The sequence below is a fragment of the Phycodurus eques genome, chromosome 6, assembly GCF_024500275.1.
Source record: "Phycodurus eques isolate BA_2022a chromosome 6, UOR_Pequ_1.1, whole genome shotgun sequence".
NCBI classification, from domain to species: domain Eukaryota; kingdom Metazoa; phylum Chordata; class Actinopteri; order Syngnathiformes; family Syngnathidae; genus Phycodurus; species Phycodurus eques.
In genome coordinates, this window is record NC_084530.1 from 29,062,819 (window position 1) to 29,081,920 (window position 19,102).

Consider the following 19,102-nt stretch of genomic DNA (forward strand, 5'->3'; position numbering starts at 1 on the left):
GTGGCCTTTAAAAAAAACTTCAATTTTGCTTCATTCGACCCGCCAATCCCCCATTCAGTCATGATGATGTTACGAGTCACGATGTATGCAGTCTTGATTCATTAACACGTTTTTATTACTGTGCAGTTACAGACGTGAACAGCAAAACATTTCATCACACTTTTGTGCAACCGAGAGCCATTATCTCACATGCGCTAGATACTTTATATTGGTAATACTATTTCGAGCATAATATTCATTGTTAAATCGCAGCCCTAAAAGTTGCCAAATTTCCAAACGGCCGCATTCCTTTGCGCAAGCTAACATCAGCCGGCGAAGCCCAGCTCTTGGTAGTCCGCGCCGATGTCGGCAATGACGACGTCCATTGCGTTGTTCAACGCTTGCTTCCCGGCGCTGTCCGGGCCGGCCTTCTCTTCCAAGACCTTCACGATGACTTCTGTGATCAGCTGTAAAAGAGCCAAACAGCAAAATAAGACCACCCATTACTTCCACGTGATTCGAGAGGACTACGAGATGTGTCGGAAAGGTTTTCCTCTTCATTGTGGGCCAGATGATCAAACGGCATGTCTGCAAATAGATCCTTTGGCATTTGCTTCATTCAGTGCACGAGAAGAGGCGGGACAACGCGTGGCTGCTTCACAACGCCCGAGCATCTGACAGTTCCTGGCTGAGAAAAACGGTCTTTAAAGGGACAGGTTTTGATGTCGCCCATCAAGATGGCCGTGACGACAGAGCTGCGAAGGATCCCGAAAGAATCCTTCCAGGAGTTAATTTGACCTGGAATTACAATTTGACCTTGAAGTTGACGAGGGCTATCTTGTGTTTCGTGGCGTGGGTCTTGGACAGAGGTTTGAGGATGGCGGCGTGATTGCCTTTAGCTTTCAGCAGCTCCCCCAGTTTCTTCAGCACTGTGACACCGTGGGCAGAAATGGCCGGGTTTCCGGCAAGGTCGGCTTGGGCGATTCCTGCAAACTCGGGGAACAGCTTCTGGGTCTCAGGGTGCTCAGCGAATAAACTGTGGAGAGAAAGCACGCTGCTTGTCGGCTTTTATTAATGAACCTTTTTTCTTGGACTGCGTCTTATCCCAAAGGCAACTGACCGAGTCAGAACCAGACCTCCGTATGTGTTAAAGTCCTCCTCTACTGGAGCCCAAAACTTCAGAATCGTGTCAAAGTCAGCCATGACTTCAGGGTACGTTTGAAGAAACTGTATGGGGGAAATGATTAGAGAGCATCCGGGAATACAAAACTAATTGGAGGGAAATTCAAAGGGAAAGGAGGAGGAAAAACAAAGACTATTATCCTTTTGCTCCAGTAATACGTTTAATGGCCAGCAGCCATGAAGCGTTCCATGAAAGTCATTAGGATTGCATTACCTCGGCTCTGAGCTCAACGCAGCTGCGTAGTGTGTGCCGCGTTCTTAAACACACACGCATGTTTAATTGTTCATCCTCAGTCAGATTTACATACCACATTTTATATGAATTACCTAATAACATATTAATAATATTAAAACGATGAAGCAGGCAAAATAGCAAAAACCTACCTGCAAAGATGTAAATGATCCTGCTACGTTCTCACCAATTCTTTTTGGCATGACCTCTCCATTCACACCAAACCTGACCTTTTATATATTCTGTCCCATCTCCAAATGATTCCAGCCACTCGTGTCCGTCTCTCCAAATGGCTGCAACACCTCGAAGCCATGAAATAAGACAGCCACTCAGGAATCTAGATAAGCAGGATATGTACCACAATGATAAACAAAGTCAAACGCACATGTTCACATAATATAACAAGTGTGTGTGTGTGTGTGTGTTGTAGTACAAGACTGTTACCCTAACCTGGGTGGGCCTTCGGAAAAGTAACACTTTTATGTATAAAAAAAAAAAAAAAAAAAAAAGAGCAGGATACAGCATTGATTTTTACAAAGTCTAATGCTGCGCGTAATTGGATCCTAAACTTGCAGCCCTTAACTGTAATTTCAGATACTCTTGGCTGACTTAAAAGAAAAAGCAGCCCAGCAGCAAAGTATGCAGGTTTTCATCATCTTCAATCTAGAGTAAATAAAATAATAAATCATTTAAATAGCACAATTGTAGCGCTCACTTGTGACTGACACAACCTATACGTTTTTTAAAAAAAAATATGCATATCATTGTGATTCTATTGCACTACATATAACAATGTTATTCAAAATTATGTTTTGTAAAGGCAACTCCAGATAGTGATTTTTTTTTAACTTGATGTCTATCACATATTTGTATGGTAAAATATATTTGTGTTTTTGTTGTTGTTTATAACAAAATGTTTTTGTTGTTGTTTATAGCAGTTATACACTTCCGTTCTGTGCAATAACACTATTGTAAGTACTGCAGTTTGAATCCGATAAATCGGTGATTACCAAAGTGTGGCTCCCTCTACTGGTACTTGAAAGAATCACTGAATGAAATGTTTAAAATGTGCATGGATACAGTGGATACATTTTTTTTTTAATCCAGTAAAATACATTTGTTAAGTACGGTTCAGTAGTATTTAATGTATAAATTCAATACATTTACATGTAACATTTAAGACCTGTTTGTTTCAATTTCTTTTATTTGTTTTATTTTGGTAAATGTTTTATTTAACTTTTATGTGTGATACATTTTAACATAAGGTCACATTTTTATTTGACCAGATTTAAACACGGTTTTAATGTTCAAATTGTGCATAATGTTATAATGGCTTACAATAATATTAAAGGGGATCTCAACCCTGAACATTTTAAAGGAAGAAAACATTGTATGTGCCAATAGCACAAGTCAAAAGCGCTGATGAATAATGCGTTTGTGGAATAAGAATTCAACAAACTAATGAATCAACGTAAAACGTGGGCCGTGTTGGGCCGTGTTCGTTATCAGCCGCAGACCTGCAGTGACGACCAAGCGCCAAGTCGAGCGTTGCCTGCTCCATCGAACTGTGTCGGGTGACAGAATGCGGAGAGCGATGGATTTTGCAGGTGCTATACTATTGCTCTGTCCCCACGTCATCTGTTATTTGATGGATTATTAACCAATTTACTGTGTTGAAAATAGTTTGAGAACAACTCTTTCAATGCTCTTGAACGTTCTACTCGCTGAGATGTGTTGTAAAACTTTGCGTCTTCCCTCACTCTGTGAGTTCTAGTGCGCGAGAAGACCCCTGAGGAATGGAGGAAAAGTGTGCTGGTGCCCATTTTCAAAATCAAGGGTGATTTGCAGATCTGTGGGAACTAAAGAGGAATAAAGTGGATGAGCCACACAATGAAGTTATGGGAAAGAGTAGTGGAGGCTAGACTCAGGACCGAAGTGAGTATTTGCGAGCAACAGTATGGTTTCATGACCTGAAAGAGCACCACAGATGCATTGTTTGCCTTGAGGAAGTTCATGGAAAAGTACAGAGAAGGTCAGAAGGAGCTCCATTGTGTCTTTGTCGATCTAGAGAAAGCCTATGACAGAGTACCCAGAGAGGAACTGTGGTACTGCACGCGGAAGTCTGGAGTGGCAGAGAAGTATGTTAGAATAATACAGGACATGTACGAGGGCGGCAGAACAGAGGTGAGGTGCGCTGTAGGTGTGACAGAAGAATTTAAGGTGGAGGTGGGACTGCATCAGGGATCAGCCCTGGGCCCCTTCCTGTTTGCAGTGGTGATGGATAGGCTGGCAGATGAGGTTAGACTGGAATCCCCGTGGATCATGATGTTTGCAGAAGACATTGTGATCTGCAGTGAAAGCAGGGAGCAGGTGGCGGAACAGTGAGAAAGATGGAGGCGTGCACTGGAAAGGAGAGGAATGAAGATTAGCCGAAGTAAGACAGAATATATGTGCATGAATGAGAGGGGTGGTGGGGGAAGAGTGAGGGTACAGGGAGAAGAGATAGCAAGGGTGGAGGACTTGAAATACTTGGGGTCAACCGTCCAGAGCAGACATGAGGGCAGTTGGTGTTCGAGAGGAGGACGCAGGAGATAGGCTTACATGGAACAGGATGACGCGCTGTGGCGAACCCTAACAGGGCAAGACCAAAGGAAAAGAAGACTTGGTGCGAAAAAGTTTGAGAACCACTGCAATCGATGGCATGGCGTTAGGTTAAAGGTAAGGCCCGCCTTCTCTTAACGGTGATTGGTCACGCTGTAGCTCAGTATTTGTCAAATCGCGTCGGCGGCTTTATTCACGTGGTGTAACAAACCCGGAAGACCATAGCATCGGCCGGTTTAAGCAGAATTCCTTTCCAAAGTTGACGAGTTTCTCGCTTCGGTTTTTTTTTGTTTTTTTTTGCATGATAAGCAAATTTCCACGCCTTCTTCAATGACACGAATCTTAAAGAACGTTAGAAGCCTGTCCACTGCTCCAATGACACAAACGGGTAACATCTGTTACTTTCTTTTTTCTGAGATGACCTTTCCATTTGTCTAATTCTATAAATAAATAACTAAAAACACCAAAAAAAACAAAAAAACAAAGAGGGGTGTTCAGTGATTGTTATTGCTACAAATACTAAATCCTAGACAAAAGCCTAAGACTTTTATCTAATATAAACTTTTAACAAGGACGTTAAGCTAGACAAAAACGTATTGTAGGTGTAACGTAACCTTGAAACCTCACTGCACATCAGAGCTAGATATACTTGGAGTTTATGGGCATTGATATTATGTAAGCTGTATCATGTTCGGTTTGTGGTATTGAAAAGCATCGCGTGTTTGTGTTCAGAAGTGTCTGTGCCGGTCCCCTGGGGAGAGATCAGAGGGAAAGCCTGGGGTCCTGATCATGGTCGCCCTGTGCTGTGCCTGCATGGCTGGGCTGACAACTGTGGCACCTTCAACACTCTTATTCCTCTTCTACCTAAAGGTAAAGGAAAATATCGTACGCACACACACACCGATAAAATGTTGCTGTTGTTTTCATTTCAATAATAATACAATTTAGTGTAAGTGTACTGGAAGTATACATATGAAATCACCAACAACAAAAAAGATGGAAATTAAGAAAATACATAACTATAAAATAAGCAAAACAGTTAAAAACACACTCTGAGACTTAAGAGTTTTAACATCTCCGATTGCCTGGCGATCAGTGCGGGATGAACCCCGTCTCTCGGGCAAAGTCGGCTGGGAAAGGCTCCAGCTCACCCGCGAGGCCAATGGAGACATGCTCTAGAAAATGGATGCACGAAGTATTAACTTAAAAATAGTGCAACATCTTTGTTCAGTTTTGTCAACCTGGACTTCTTAACGGTGGAATTCATTTAAAACACCTGCATATTTGACCAAAAATAAAAAAAGATAGTATACCACAAGATATTGTGCCGTGTCAATAGTTTGTGTTAGTTTTCTGTTTGGCTTTCTCCTGTCAGAGTGCAGATATGTGGCGGTGGACCTGGCGGGTCACGGTCTGTCCTCGCATCGTCCCCCTGGCGTCTTTTACTCCTTTCCTTCATATGTGGCCGATATTCAAAGAGTCGTTGACAGTAAGTCACGCTTTGTTAGCATTTTGTTGACTTAATCTGATTTGCATACGTTTGCTGTCATCGGAACGAGGCTGATGAGTAAAACGCAACAAGAAAAACAAAAGCCTCTTATTGATTTCAATCACATTGTCCGGCCGTACTCACAAGCCCTGTTGTTCCACGGCAAGTAAAACCAATGTTGTATGTGGTATTGTGATGAGATGCGGTAGCTGCCTGATGATCTGTGAAATTAACTCCCACAGCCCTCCGCTGGCGCAGATTCTCCATTTTGGGCCACAGTATGGGTGAGCATAGTCTTGCCTTAATCACATCCGTTTGAATATTGCTCCTTGGTAAATGTCAACATCTCCGTCTTTTTGTTTTTCAGGAGGCAATATTGCTGGAATGGTAAATTGCGCGAGTGCTTTGTTTCCCCTCTGTTATTGTTTTTAGCCGCCATTTGACATGTTCAGATCTGTATTGCCTTTGACCCGCCTTCTGTTTGATGCAGTTCAGTGCGCTTTTCCCTGAGATGGTGGAGGCTTGTGTAATGCTGGACTCTTATGGATTCCTACCCACTGATCCGGTAAACTTAAAAGAAGGATTTTTCTCTCCCAAAGATCCCCACCGGTTTGGAATTACAGTTCTTTGTCATCTCTGTAGTGGCCACAGTTGTTCAATGTTGTCAGTGTCACTTTCAAAGCTTATTGTGAAACAGTACATTCAAGGAAAAACGCGATTAATTTCAAATGTGTTTGTGGTTGTGCAGCACATTCGGGTGTGTTTTTTTTTAACTGGCTTTGAGAGGTTGGTTAATCATTGTTAAACTTATTGACTGCATCTAACAACGTACAGGAAAAACAGATGTACATGACATTAGATTTGAGTGGATCGTCTTTGAATGAATACATACCCCGAAAACACATATCTGCCAACTCCTACACTGCCGCTGGTTTTGCTCAATGAGCTTTATTTTGAAGTTGTTATCACTGTACTTGCTGTTTAGGAAGTCAGCACTCTTCCAAAATAATTCATGAAAAGCTGCATTCTCGTTCAAAGAGAAAAACTGCAGTTGGTTCAGGAGTACAATCTCAGAGGTATTAATGACTCTGCCAGAAATGTGGCACAGCCTTTCCTTTGGCAAACCCACGTTACTACTGAGTGTGTAAGGTTCAAAAGTATTTCAGGGTGGCTGGCAGCAGATTGAAGCAATCAGGACAGTGGCATGAAATAGTTGATTGATTGAATGATGATTTACCACAAAAGAATTTTTAAGGTTGGCTACGGCGTTGTGGATGACATTTTGAGTGGTGTAACGCAGCCTAATCCCCCACAGAACCCTGGCATCTCACCATAAGGTTTTGTTTACAGAAATATTTGTCCAAAATAATGCGGCAGGGGATGGACGACATGCTTCGGTTTGAAAAGAAGCCTGAAAAGAGTGAGCGAGTTTACACCAATGAGAAAGCAGTTGAGAGGTATGGCACAGACTTGTTTCCATGTTTTGTTGTTGTATTTATTTAGCATCTGCCTATTGATTGTCTTTTTTTTTTTTTTTTTTTTTTGTCTCAGGCTCTTGGCAGCAAACCCAACTCTGTCTGAGACATCAGCGTGCAACCTTTTAGAACGTGGTCTGGTTCAAGTCGAAGGAGGTTTGTTTTAGCATCTTAGTTCTCATGCCCCTCACTCTGAACAAGCCCTGGTTTTTTTTCTTCTGCAAATTCACTGTGATCTTCTCACGCAGGAGTTGTCTTCTCACGCGACTTCCGTATTAATCTGGTAGGTGCCTGTTGTACGTCTTCATTTCTAAGATGTCAAAGGGATTCACTATGTCGTCTTTTTTGCGTGAAGAAAAACATAGCTCGTATCAGCTTGGAGCAGAGTCTGGAGCTGCTCTCCGGGATACAAGCCGCCGTTCTGGTGGTTCTGTAAGTTATTTATCAGCCACATACAATCATGAATGTACTCTACATCCCAACATTTTCTTTTCCCCCCCAGTGCGGATGAAGGCTTTGAGAAAATATTTGCAGAACCAGACCAAAAGAAATTTACATCCGAGCTTCTGCAGGGCTACAGACACAAAAATGTAAGTGTTCATGCAGGACAGGTGTGCTCGTAGCTTCCAAATTGTTTATAATTGGTGTGCCTGAATACGTAATCGTGGAGGCTAAATGAGGCAGTCTGACCGGTCAGACCAATAGCCAACTAATGGACAGAACAGCCAACTAATGGAGAAAACAGACCAAACAACTGTCTGTCTAAATGACCGACAGACTGATTAACAGTCAGACAGGAATACAGAGAGAGAAAATGGTAGAACACCAGAAAAATCAGCATGAACGCATGAAGATGGGCCGAAAGACTCGGACAGCCTCGCGAACTGGCACACAGACGGGCAGCTGCAGAGAACGTTTCATAAAGTGACCTACATAATGGAATCTGGTCAAGTCCTGCTAATGAGCAGCTCCGCTAAACGCGCTTCAGGGTGGAGTCCCGTTGGCGGGGCGGCGTGAAATTTCCTTCACTCGTCTCTTGTTTCCGCTCCCTCAGCACTCGGTGGTGACGGTCCCCGGCGGCCATCACGTCCATTTAAACAACCCCGAGGTGGTTGCTCCGTTGGTGTCTGAATTCCTCCACAGCAAAGTCTTATCGTCGACAGTCAGAGCGGACGGACTCACCACTAAGCTGTAGGAAGAACACATCAATTACACTTCTGTCATCAATCTGAATGTGTTGCTAAATGTGGCTTTTGTTTAATTTTTTTTTATTTTGTGATCTTTGCTGACCTCAAGGTAAAATTCCATATACTCTTCGTAGTTTCATATCTCAGGCCCTGCAGCAGTGGTAGATACTCTCTTATCTACAGCCAATATGGGAAGCGGCCTCCTCACATCTCTACTGATGTTTGTTTTTCTTTTCGGCTCCTGCATTCTATATTTTTGACCGGCCAGTCGACAATATATGAGCAGACAGACGCTCGCTATATCGCCTGCTCCCCGGTGCCGTTGAGCAACCCTTTAAATCACTGACTTTGAAGTCTCCTGCCATTAATATTTCAGAGCTCGCATGAATAAATCAAAAGGCAACTAGCAGAGCAAAGCAGCAGCAGCAGCACAGCGGCTCAGGGGCTGCATATTAGTAAGGTGGTCCGGCTGCTCTGGTCCGTGGAGGATTTCGGATTTCCATCGCAAGCGTTCTCCATCCTCGAATTCCGCTTCTCAAACCTTACCAGCTTTCAGAACTGCTGGTTAAATGTCCCGTAGCGTTTGAAGGGTTTTATTCTGCTCTCGGCGTGCTATTTGATTGAAATATCTTCTACGTATGATTATATAATGCCTGAAAACACGAATGTGAATGTGACATCAGTCCAGCGGTCGGCAATGCTCAAGTACTTTTGATCTTGGAATGTTTGTTGGTCCATAAAAATGCATTTTAGAAGAAATGTAGTAGTGGAGTGCGCTATTAGATCCAGCAGATGGCGGTGTGCTTAAACAAAAAAGAATAAAAAGTGATGCAATTGTGCAATTAATTGGTTAAAATAAAATTCTGTCATGGCCCTCTTCTTGTGCTCTTTTTGGAGTTCTGTCATTTCCTTTGTATTTGTGTGTCTGAGAGCGTACATACCGGCTCTCCCTGTCCTTTCTCTGCTGTCGGGCAGCGAAGCGCTCTGTCCCAAGTTGCCGAGGAAACAGCTTTTGATTCTCAACTGCTATGTTGAGTTGCATGTTCTTTTCTGCGAGTTACGACATCTTCCACATTCTAAAAACATGCGTGGAAGGTTCATCGAAGGCTCCATATTGACCAAAGGTGTGAATGCAAGTGTGAATGTTTTTTTGTTTTGTTTATTGTGCCTTGCGATTGACTGCAGACCAGTCAAGGGTCTACTCCGCTTGTGCCCGTTAAAAGGCAGCTGCGATAGACTCCAGCTTACCCGCCGCAGTCCTGATGATGACGAGCGGTGTGGAAAATGGACACGTGGAAGGATTGGGTTTAGGTCGCAAATGATTGTACCCCGCAAATTCTGCCTAGCAACAAGTGGCCATCCCCAAATAAAGCAACCAGAAGGAGAGATATGCAAGCAATTGATTCATGTTGCTGCACTAAAATATAATATCACTTGCAAAGTTTAATCATGAAGCAGGTTGACTGCTTATTGTGTGCAGTCTAGTACACTGTCGTTGCGTAATATATTGGAACGAACAAAAGCACCAGTAAGACTTAAAGGTTACTTGTCATACTTTGTCTCACAATCGATGTGTTCCCTAGATGACCTCCCATAACAGGTCTCTGGTGGACGCGAGTCTCCATCGTGAGTCACAGCCTGGGTGAGACAAAACACTGCGCACGCGGCACACTGATGACATATAACCAGTCCGCCCGATTCGTGCGCACACTGCTTGTTCACAGCCTCCTCGGGTGTTCAGGGAACCCAAGGTTCTCATCACATCCAATCAGACAGTAGTAAGCCACTGGGGAAGTCATTACAGCTGCAATCCATTGGAAAACAAAGCATGATGTCGAGCTCCTCTCCTAATTGCAGCGTTTCTCTCCTTAATCACTACGAAGTGCAAGAGTGTCATGTTTAAACGTGACTCTTCGCCGCGTGGAAAAAAGAAGCGCTTTAAATGTCAGCGACAGGAGCCTGCTGGTTGGAATTCTCAACCGCTCTGAACTTTCCTTTTAATTCTGCACTATTCAGTTTCATTGATTGGACACCAAATGCTTCAGGTAAGGCCATACGAGTTTGCCCTCAGAGTTCAACCAACTAGAAATTGGAATTTGTGTCAAAGCTTAAGAGTTGAAAAGCTATATATATGCCCTAAGATGGTGAAAGTAACTTCTGGTCAAATTTCTGATCGTTCGGCACATTCTCTGATCATCTTCAAAAAGTCTGTGATTATTATACATACATATATATATATATATTTCAAATTAAAGCATCAACACTATTGATTTTAAAAGCTATGTGCCCCAAGACGGTTAAACGGATCACATTTTACATCTGTATGTACATTAACCTAATTCTCCAATGTGAGCTTATTTGAGTGAAAGAAACTTTTGAATGAATTAACATTGTATGCTTACTAAAAATGTTAACTAGTTTCTGTAGCTTTCAGCGTCACATTTTTGTTTCATTCCCTCACTGGCAAGTTACTTCCCCCCCCCACACAATTCTATTGTAGCGACTTTGAAAAACCCTAAAAAAATAAAAATAAAAAATATAAAACAGCACAGCAATCGCCTTCCTATGTGGAGTATCCTTGGTCTTACCGGTACTCTGTTTGTGTGAGTGTCACTTTATTTTTAAGGTTTGTTTTTATTTATATATAGTTACCTCCCAGATTTGATTTACAGTAAAAGCTAGACTCTGGATAAACATTTGTATTTATGCAAATAGATGCATATGATGGATGTATTGCTTTTATGAGTGATGGAGTGGTTGGTGAATTTGTTTATTTGATGAACTTGTAATAAATATGAATATTTGTGCAATGTGCAGTGAAATAAAAAGAAGCTGTTTGGCGGAGACAATCATCCTATTATGTTGGACACTTTGGGCTAAATTGCAGGGTGCTGAAGTCGTCAAAATAAAATAAAATCAGACACACTGATGTGTCATCGTTCTGTTCAGAAGCGTCTTTTGGTTTCCGTCGATGGCTTCGAGTTTCACGCCGCTCTTGATCGAGGGGCTCGCAAAAGGCGAAATCTGGTGAATTTGTTTTGATCTCCCCTCGTCCTCTCACAGGAAATAATCTTCGTTCTCTTTGCCCGCGTGTGCTGGCTGTGCTTCTCTTTTGGCGGGGTTTGTTTCCCCCTCCTCAGAGACCGGCGGCTTCATTCTGTGAGTCGCCGTTCATCCCTTTTTCAAAATGAAGCGTAACATTTGGGCCCCTTTTTGTTGTCAGCCACAACACTTTGGAGGCTGTAGACACCCTCAATCACACGAGCCTCTCTATACTCCAGTTGTTTTGTTCGACTACGCTGGGCACTTCATTAGTTACACTAGCTAATGGCATCCAAGCGTGGATGTGGATGTGCATTGCACTCAAACATAGCATCCAGTATATTGCCATATTCTCTAATATAATATGTCAGCGGAAACAAATGGACATCACGTGATCTCCTCAATTCCCCCTGGCTTTTGTGACACAAATGTGAGTGGAGTACACTGTGGAGGTCTGCTCCTGTTTTATGTCCCCAAGATGAGCTGCCTTTGCCAGAACAATTAATTGGTACAGCCTCTCTCGGTTGGAGGATTAGCGCCGAACAAAAAGCTGTCACTGGTGTGTGTCCTATTTTCAATTGATTATACTGTACAACGTTTTCAAACTAAAGCAAAAAGCACTCCTGTTATGTTCGAATAGGTACCCACTGTTACAGATGTGCAGTACTATGAAACCGGTTAGATTGAGTGGCTGCAAATGCCTTCAAGAGGGAGGGGCAGCATAATTGATGATAATTCAAAGATTTTCCAGACTTTTTCTTTGGCTTTGGTTTCAAGACAACATGACATCAGCTATGGAGGAGTTGAACTGCATCCATGAAGCGTTATTCATGGGGACAGGAATTGAGAACATTACAATTACATGGAACTTTAAAAATAAATAAAAAGACGTCAGCAGGTCTGCCTCCCGGTCAAGAGGTCCTGGGTTTGAATCTGTAGCGCAGGCCTTTCTTTGGGGAGGTTGCATGTTTTCTCCAGGTACATGTTTGAAGACTCTGAATAAGTTAGGAATGATATAAGTTAATCAATAGCAGCTTTTCACACTGGCCAGCCTGCTTGCTTTCCTCGATTTAGGGGGTTGAAGTCGACCCCCAAAACTTAACACCCGAGACTTGCCGCTCACAGCCACTTGTGCCAGCAATTGTCGCGGCCCCAGACGTGATGGGGATGTAATCATCTGAATGCGCCGAGCCGCAATGGCTGTGCGATCGTGCAGTATGACACGGCAGCGGCCTGGTTGATATGGAGCCTTGTATTCCAACTAGAATCGGGTTAGAAGTCCAAACCGAAAGAAAATGCTCCATTAAAAACACCTACATTGAAAAAAATGGGAATGGAATTACATTTGGCTTCACAGGGGTTGATTATTGCTTTTGTCAAACTGATCCAAAAGTCACGTCACATGTAAACAGTTGACCAGAGATCTTGAATCGGAATGACAAAAAAACTCAAGAATAGCGTCCCGCTTAGGTGAGTTCCGTGTGAAACGGCCAGGTGAACAAAAGCAGACTCGACCTTTATTACCTTTTGATGTGCCAGTTCAGTGAAGAAAGAGTTTCTATATGCATATGTGGGATCTGTTTACCCAGGACAGTATAATTGAAGATGGATGTCATTTCCTCGATTGTTTACTGCGCCTTAAATTCTGAAAAGTAACATTTGTGTTGTGTTGTCCACATACCCTTAAAATGTCACCTCATCTTTATCATTTTCAATTTGTAAACAGCCAGGAAAAGTAAGAATGGGCAGCTGTAATGACCACGTGCCTTTACGACAACACGCCCCACCTGTGGAGCGGGCGCGGCATCTGTAAAGCTGGCGTTTTTACAAGTGGACAACAAACTAAAAATCAAAAATCAAATCAGCATTAACCTGAATTAGTAATTGGGGGCAAAAAAAAAAACAACTGCCTCATGATTAAGATGATGGAGGAAGCAAACCTTTCTTAAAGTGTCACATCATCATTTCCTGCTCGTAAATGTCATCGTTATGACCTTCGCGTCATCCGGCTGCTTTTTATGAATCCCCTCCTTGGGCTAAAAATAGCCACCAAACTTCTTTATGCTGAGCTTTTGTCTTTGACTTGCGAGCAATAATAATCAATCAGCTTTTACTCTCAAGCATTCATGTCGTCAAAGTCGATACGACAGCGCCGCCGTCCTCCACCTCCGTGTCACACAAACTGCGCGATGGCCCTGAGTGTTAAATCGAGTGAAATTGATTTTACGCAGCAAGCCGAAGACATCTGAAGGGCTTGCACCCGTCTCCTCCCACACACGCACTCGCACACGCGTGCACAAAAAAGATGATAGTTATATAAGTTTCCCTCCCACTCCCTCCGCCACGAGCAGGGGTGTTGTCATAGCAACCGCACCCCTCCTCCGAACGTCAGAGCTTGAGCTCGGAGGATGAAGCTGCGCGCAGCATCTGTCTCTCTCTCGTGCCTCTCGGAGAGCACCTGTCATCTTTTTCTACTTTCTCTCTGTTCGCATGACACTCTGAGAGCTGCGGCGTAACGTTTCGCCCCGTGTGGACGGATTCGATTGACGACGAGACTCGACTGGAGAGTCGCGCACCTTCACGCGCTGATCCGGCTGCGTGCACAGGTGAGCGCTTGTGTGTTCAGTATTGTTTCAAGTAGGTCTGGAAACTGATTTGGGGCCGGAAGGCGCACCAGATACGAGTGCGTGCGTGTTCCAGGTCTTCCTCCTACAGAGGTGACATTTGCGGAAACATGTTGGGCGACGCATGCAGTGGAACCGCCGAAGACGAAATCAATTTGTTCCGTGTCGATGGTTGACTTCCAAGTTGTGCTCATTCTAAAAGCAATTTCCCCATTAGAAAATCATGTCAAATGAATTCATTCCATCCATCTATTTCTATCTTATGTTTTTCCTTTCTTTGCATCTCTACATTTATGGACAATTCGGTCTTCAATTGCATGCTTTTGGAATGTGGGCGGACGTACCCGCAGACAACGCACAGGGAGAACATGCCGACTTTGAACCATGAACCTTCGAACTGTGAGGCCGACATGCTTAAACACTTGCTCGCCGTGCTGTGAATTGATTAGTTAACCATTGTAAAATAAAACAAAATAGGTCAAACCACTCGGCCTTGGCAGCCTAAGCCTGTGCATGATGGTGAGGAAGCAAGGTGTTTGCAGCGTGGATTCTTTTTTTTTTTTCTCCAAGCTCAAACAATCAATATTTTAATGAACAATTCGATACAGCGTTGCCCTGCTATTTACGGAGATAAGGACCGAGCCCCGCTGCGGCAAGTCAAAATATGTAGGGAAGTACTTGACACCCTTCAAAAGCTTTAGAGTGGCCTACGGATGCCACAGATGACGGCAAAGCACTAGTTTTGTATATTTGAAACTCATCAACTCACTTCCACATAGTTCCTTGCCACCAGCGTGGTGACAAAGCACTGCTTTTGTATTATTGACTCTCAACTTTTGGCGAAACGAAGCTCCTCAATTCACTTCAAAAGTAGTTCCTTGGTATCAAGATGCCCAAAGATAATTGACTCGCCTCAATTCACCTCAACTTAGTTCCCCGCCACCAAGCTGCAACAAGATGGTGGCAAAGCAAGGCTTTTGGGGAAGTGAAGCGCCTCATTTCACTTCAAACATAGTTCCTCGGTACCAAGATGTTTATTGCTTTGGCTCGAGCACAAAAACAGCGACTAGGTGGGGAATTTTTTCGGAATTAATTCATGAATGCTGAGCTGCGAATTTGCCACGCTTCACTCTATTCTGAACTGCCACTGTCAAATACAACTAAAGTACAGCGGTGCCTTGAGATGCGAGAGATCCGACTTGACTTAGGTTTTTTGAGATACAAGTCGTCATCTGGCCAAATTGTGATGCAAACGTCTTGTACGAGCGCATCACATGGTGGCAGTGAAGTCAACTGACTTGAAAGTAAGTCGCAATTTGGCAACGAGGGAACAATTCGTCAAAATAAGAACAGCACTTCCGGTTGAAGTTCAGTCAAGCCAAACATAAAACAAAGACAGTTACATGCCGTCTATTGAAAACAACGAAACGACTTTTCCTTAAGAATGCCCCTGCTAGCTTAATGCTAATACATAATGGAAAACTCCATTGACATGCTGACGATTAGCAAAGCTAGTCACAGTGTTATTAGCCAGTTTAAGCAACACAAATAGACAGACAATATAACAATACTCAAAGGCATATATTCCGTATCCCCTGCGTAAAACTGACTTGTCACTGACAATAGTCTGCATGACTGTATTATACTGCCCCCTGGTGGCCAACGCAGGCAGACCCAAAGGAGCAGCACACTCAATTGATTTGAAGCATTAAATCGATGCGCCAGCATACACGTACATACATTTACAGGTTATTGAATGATGTTGTTACTCTCATTTTTTTTTTATGAATTATAATATTATAGAGTGCCATTTTCCTTGTTAAAATCACATTATTAAAAAAAATAAAAATGACATGCGTGGTCAAGGCACCACTGTAAAACATTGCAATGATACATAAAACATAGCACAGCTTAGCATATTTTTCCGTACCGTTTTGGAATGAGCGGGGTCGTGGTCACGTGATGTCCAGTGACGTACAACGGCGTAACCCTCGTCTTCCTCTCGTCTCCCCCAGCAACCAGCCCGCTGCCCACCCCCAGCGATGTCGTGGCTGTTCTTGGACTGGTTCGTGCCGCTCTACCTGCTGGTTTCCGTCCTGGTGCTGGCGGGCTTCGGGGCCTGCTTGTACTTCCTGGAGCCCGGGCTGCACGACGCGCACACGTGGAGCAACAAAAGCGGCCGGCATCGCCCCCTGGTGGCCAACGTGAACTGCAGAGATGACGACACAGACGCTCTCATATGATCCCATGGGAGGGCGGAGGGGGGCTTTGACAGTGGGAAGAGGAGGGATGGTCTGTTAAGAGCCTTATCCCATCACAGCAACTTTTCTCTCATCCCGAGCATATTGTATTTTTTTCCCTTTTTTTCAGGAGGAATCCTCTTGAAATCATCATCAATCATTCCTCTTTTGTGGGGCATAATGGCCTCTGGGAGGGCTTGATGTCAACTTTCATGCCGTTGTCCACCCGTGCCAATGTTTACACGCGTGGGTACCACTTCACACGTATCGTAGTGTTACCGTACGGTATGTAGTTCTTTTGTTAAAGTGACACATCATCTCAGTCAATTCATTCGGTAACCCCGCATAATTATTAGGATTATTATTATTTTTATTTTATTTTTTTTTACACCCGTTTCCCTCCGCATTGCACATTCAAATACAGAAACATCTCAATAAAATGGAATATTGTCGAAAAGTTCATTTATTCCAGAAGTTCAATAAAACAGTGAAACTTATACGTAAAGTCATTAAACACCCAAAATATTGTTCAGGAGGCCACTTCCTAACTAAAAATAAATCTTTTTTTCTTATGTACAGTCATTTTATAATAATAATAACTTCGAGCACGCCTTTTCAAGGGACCCGAGAGGGTTTATTTCATTTCCAATTCCTTGAGATTGTGAATTTGTGAATATTTCTTTCACTTTTTTAATTAACTATTGAAATAAATTTGAGATTTTCACAATATTTGAATTGATTGAGATGCACCTGTATTGTTTGTAGCATTACCTAAAAAAAATTTTTCATCTATTTCTTCAATGTTTATCCCCCTTATAGATTTAAAATAATTCAAAAGACTGTTGACACTTTTATTTAAGATGCAATCTGAGTTTGTTATTTGTACTCTCATGGTGCATACCGGTACACAATTAACCCCAAAGTTATTCATACCTTGTATCTTTTAGCTGGGAATGACACAAGAAGTTGTATTAAGTGATAGAAATAAAAATATTCACCAATTGAATAGTTTTGTTTTTTTTCCCCCCTGACAATTTTGAGGAAATGCAATGTTTTGCAACCATCTTGGTAACAACAACGTTTGTTTGCCACTTTGTGTCATTTTCAGCAAAAACACGACCCGTTAATTCGATGAAATCTATTAACTCTAAATTAGGGTCTGAATAAATGTGTACTTTTCTATGTCTCAAAAACAATCGGAAGATGCCCAGTGTGATACGTTGCAGTCGTCTCCAACCATGCGTTTTCTACTTTATGTGTGGCATCGCCGTATGTTCATCGTGGTGGTTGCTGTCGTGTCAAACTGCACCGCATCACGTCGGGAAAGTGTGGCTCATATTTTGTTCACCTTTTTCGGCTAATATTCTTCAAATGTTACAAACGGCTCTTGAGATGATGGCGGGCAAATGTACAACCACTGCAAACCACAACCAATCAACACAGTGTATGATTATCTTTTTTTTGTATTGAATCATGTTGGCAGGTGTACCTAATGCTGTGGCCGCTAGTGCCGTAAACCAGGGGGTGGGCAAAGTATGGCCAGCGGGCCAATTCTGGCCCACGAGAAGTTACACGATCAAGAGTACTGTAATATTTTTATTTACCTCATGAAATATTTTCTGGTTTTTTTTGTTACTGATAACCTAAATTTTAGCAAATCAAACACATTTACATTCCAAAAATATTTAACAATTGCATAATTGGTAAAAAAATAAAGAATAAATACATGTATGAATTATAAATATTTTAATATTAAAATAAAAAAAATGTTTCAACCTCATCCACGAACGACTTGGCCCACTAGTCTGCTTTAAAAATCAAATGTGGCTCTTGAACCCAAACGTTTTGCCCCCCCCGCCTGCTGTAAATGCGTGGAAGCTGTCCCTCCTCTCCCTGGCAGTGTTGGCACAACAACAGATGCTGAGACGCATGTAGATGGTTCGTGCCACTTGTGTAGTAGTGACTACAGCGCCACGTGTGACTAATAAAAGCAGCAGATGTGCGTGCGTAGATGCCCGAAAATGATATCGAGAGTGATCTTTTGTCATTGTTTGGACTGACTGTGGCTGAGTCACTCTGACTACACCATGCTTCCTTCTCTGCTCACACTCAAATGAAAGTATGGTACAGTCGTGGTGATGAGTAGGTTCGGTGTCAAGAGCAGGACAGAGCTCCGAGCGAGGATGCAGCGTGGGCGCCAAGCGACAATGCGGCCTCAGTGTGCAGGAATCACGAGAATGGCCCTGGTCAGCCCGCGACGCCCACTCTGTCTTTCCCAGTCACGCTGTTTGTCTCCCTTTATTCACTCAAGTCTGACAACAACCAGACAGCAGCTTCCATGTGCAGGTTAGTGACTCACTTATTACATTTTTAATGTTCATTATCATTGTTTCAAATGTATGTATTCTTTCTTCTTTTTTTTTTTTTTTTAAAGAAAAAAAAAAGGGGAGGGAATGCAAAAGAGAGAGTGAATAACAAAAATCAACTGAGGACACTTACAAATGATGTCTATCAAAAATGCTGTTAGGTTGGCACCATTTCCACAGTTAAGGTGGTACTTCCTGTATGAGGCTCTTATTTTGGAAGACAAAGCACGCCACTTCCAGGAGCAGAAGTAAGTGATTTAACAACGCTCAATAGACGGTAACTTTTACAAATATACATCACGTAAAACACGAATAATGCATAATTATGCACGGCCTAAGAGTCTGCCCTTATTTTTAGTGTCTTATTTTCCCCTTTACTTGATTGTTTAAACTCGGTTATTGTTTCTTGTTTCTAGATGATGTTAAATAGTTTTATGTTTGATGTGTGTTTTTGTCCGGCTTCGTTTCCGCTACAGTTGCTCGTAAAACGCCATCTATCGAAGTCAAATTGATTTGAGTTGAGCGTTAATGACTGATTGGGCACCAGTGCTCTAGATCCTGCGCAGGGTTTGCGCTATAGAAAATAAATGGATGGATGGGTTTGTATTTGTGCACCTGAATCGTGTTCTGTTCGATTGCCTCTTCTCCGGAAGGAATTGTCAGCCTCCAACAAATGTTTCTTTTA

General features: G+C 42.8%; 2 protein-coding genes across 2 annotated transcripts; one reads left to right on the forward strand and one right to left on the reverse strand.

Annotated features, from left to right (window-relative positions):
* Positions 1 to 305: 305 nt before the first annotated feature.
* Positions 306 to 1,182, reverse strand: mb (myoglobin). The gene is made up of 3 exons (XM_061679504.1): positions 1,100 to 1,182; positions 796 to 1,015; positions 306 to 446 (listed from the first exon to the last, which is right to left on the reverse strand). Exons 1-3 carry the CDS (start codon positions 1,180 to 1,182, stop codon positions 306 to 308), a joined length of 444 nt encoding a protein of 147 aa, XP_061535488.1.
* Positions 1,183 to 4,214: 3,032 nt separating this feature from the next.
* serhl (serine hydrolase like) lies at positions 4,215 to 9,022 on the forward strand. Its single transcript, XM_061679565.1, has 12 exons — positions 4,215 to 4,382; positions 4,727 to 4,864; positions 5,370 to 5,483; positions 5,726 to 5,767; positions 5,851 to 5,870; positions 5,974 to 6,048; positions 6,834 to 6,940; positions 7,035 to 7,114; positions 7,207 to 7,241; positions 7,314 to 7,390; positions 7,461 to 7,548; positions 8,013 to 9,022. Exons 1-12 carry the CDS (start codon positions 4,325 to 4,327, stop codon positions 8,151 to 8,153), a joined length of 975 nt encoding a protein of 324 aa, XP_061535549.1. The 5' UTR covers positions 4,215 to 4,324; the 3' UTR covers positions 8,154 to 9,022.
* The last annotated feature ends 10,080 nt before the right edge of the window (positions 9,023 to 19,102 follow it).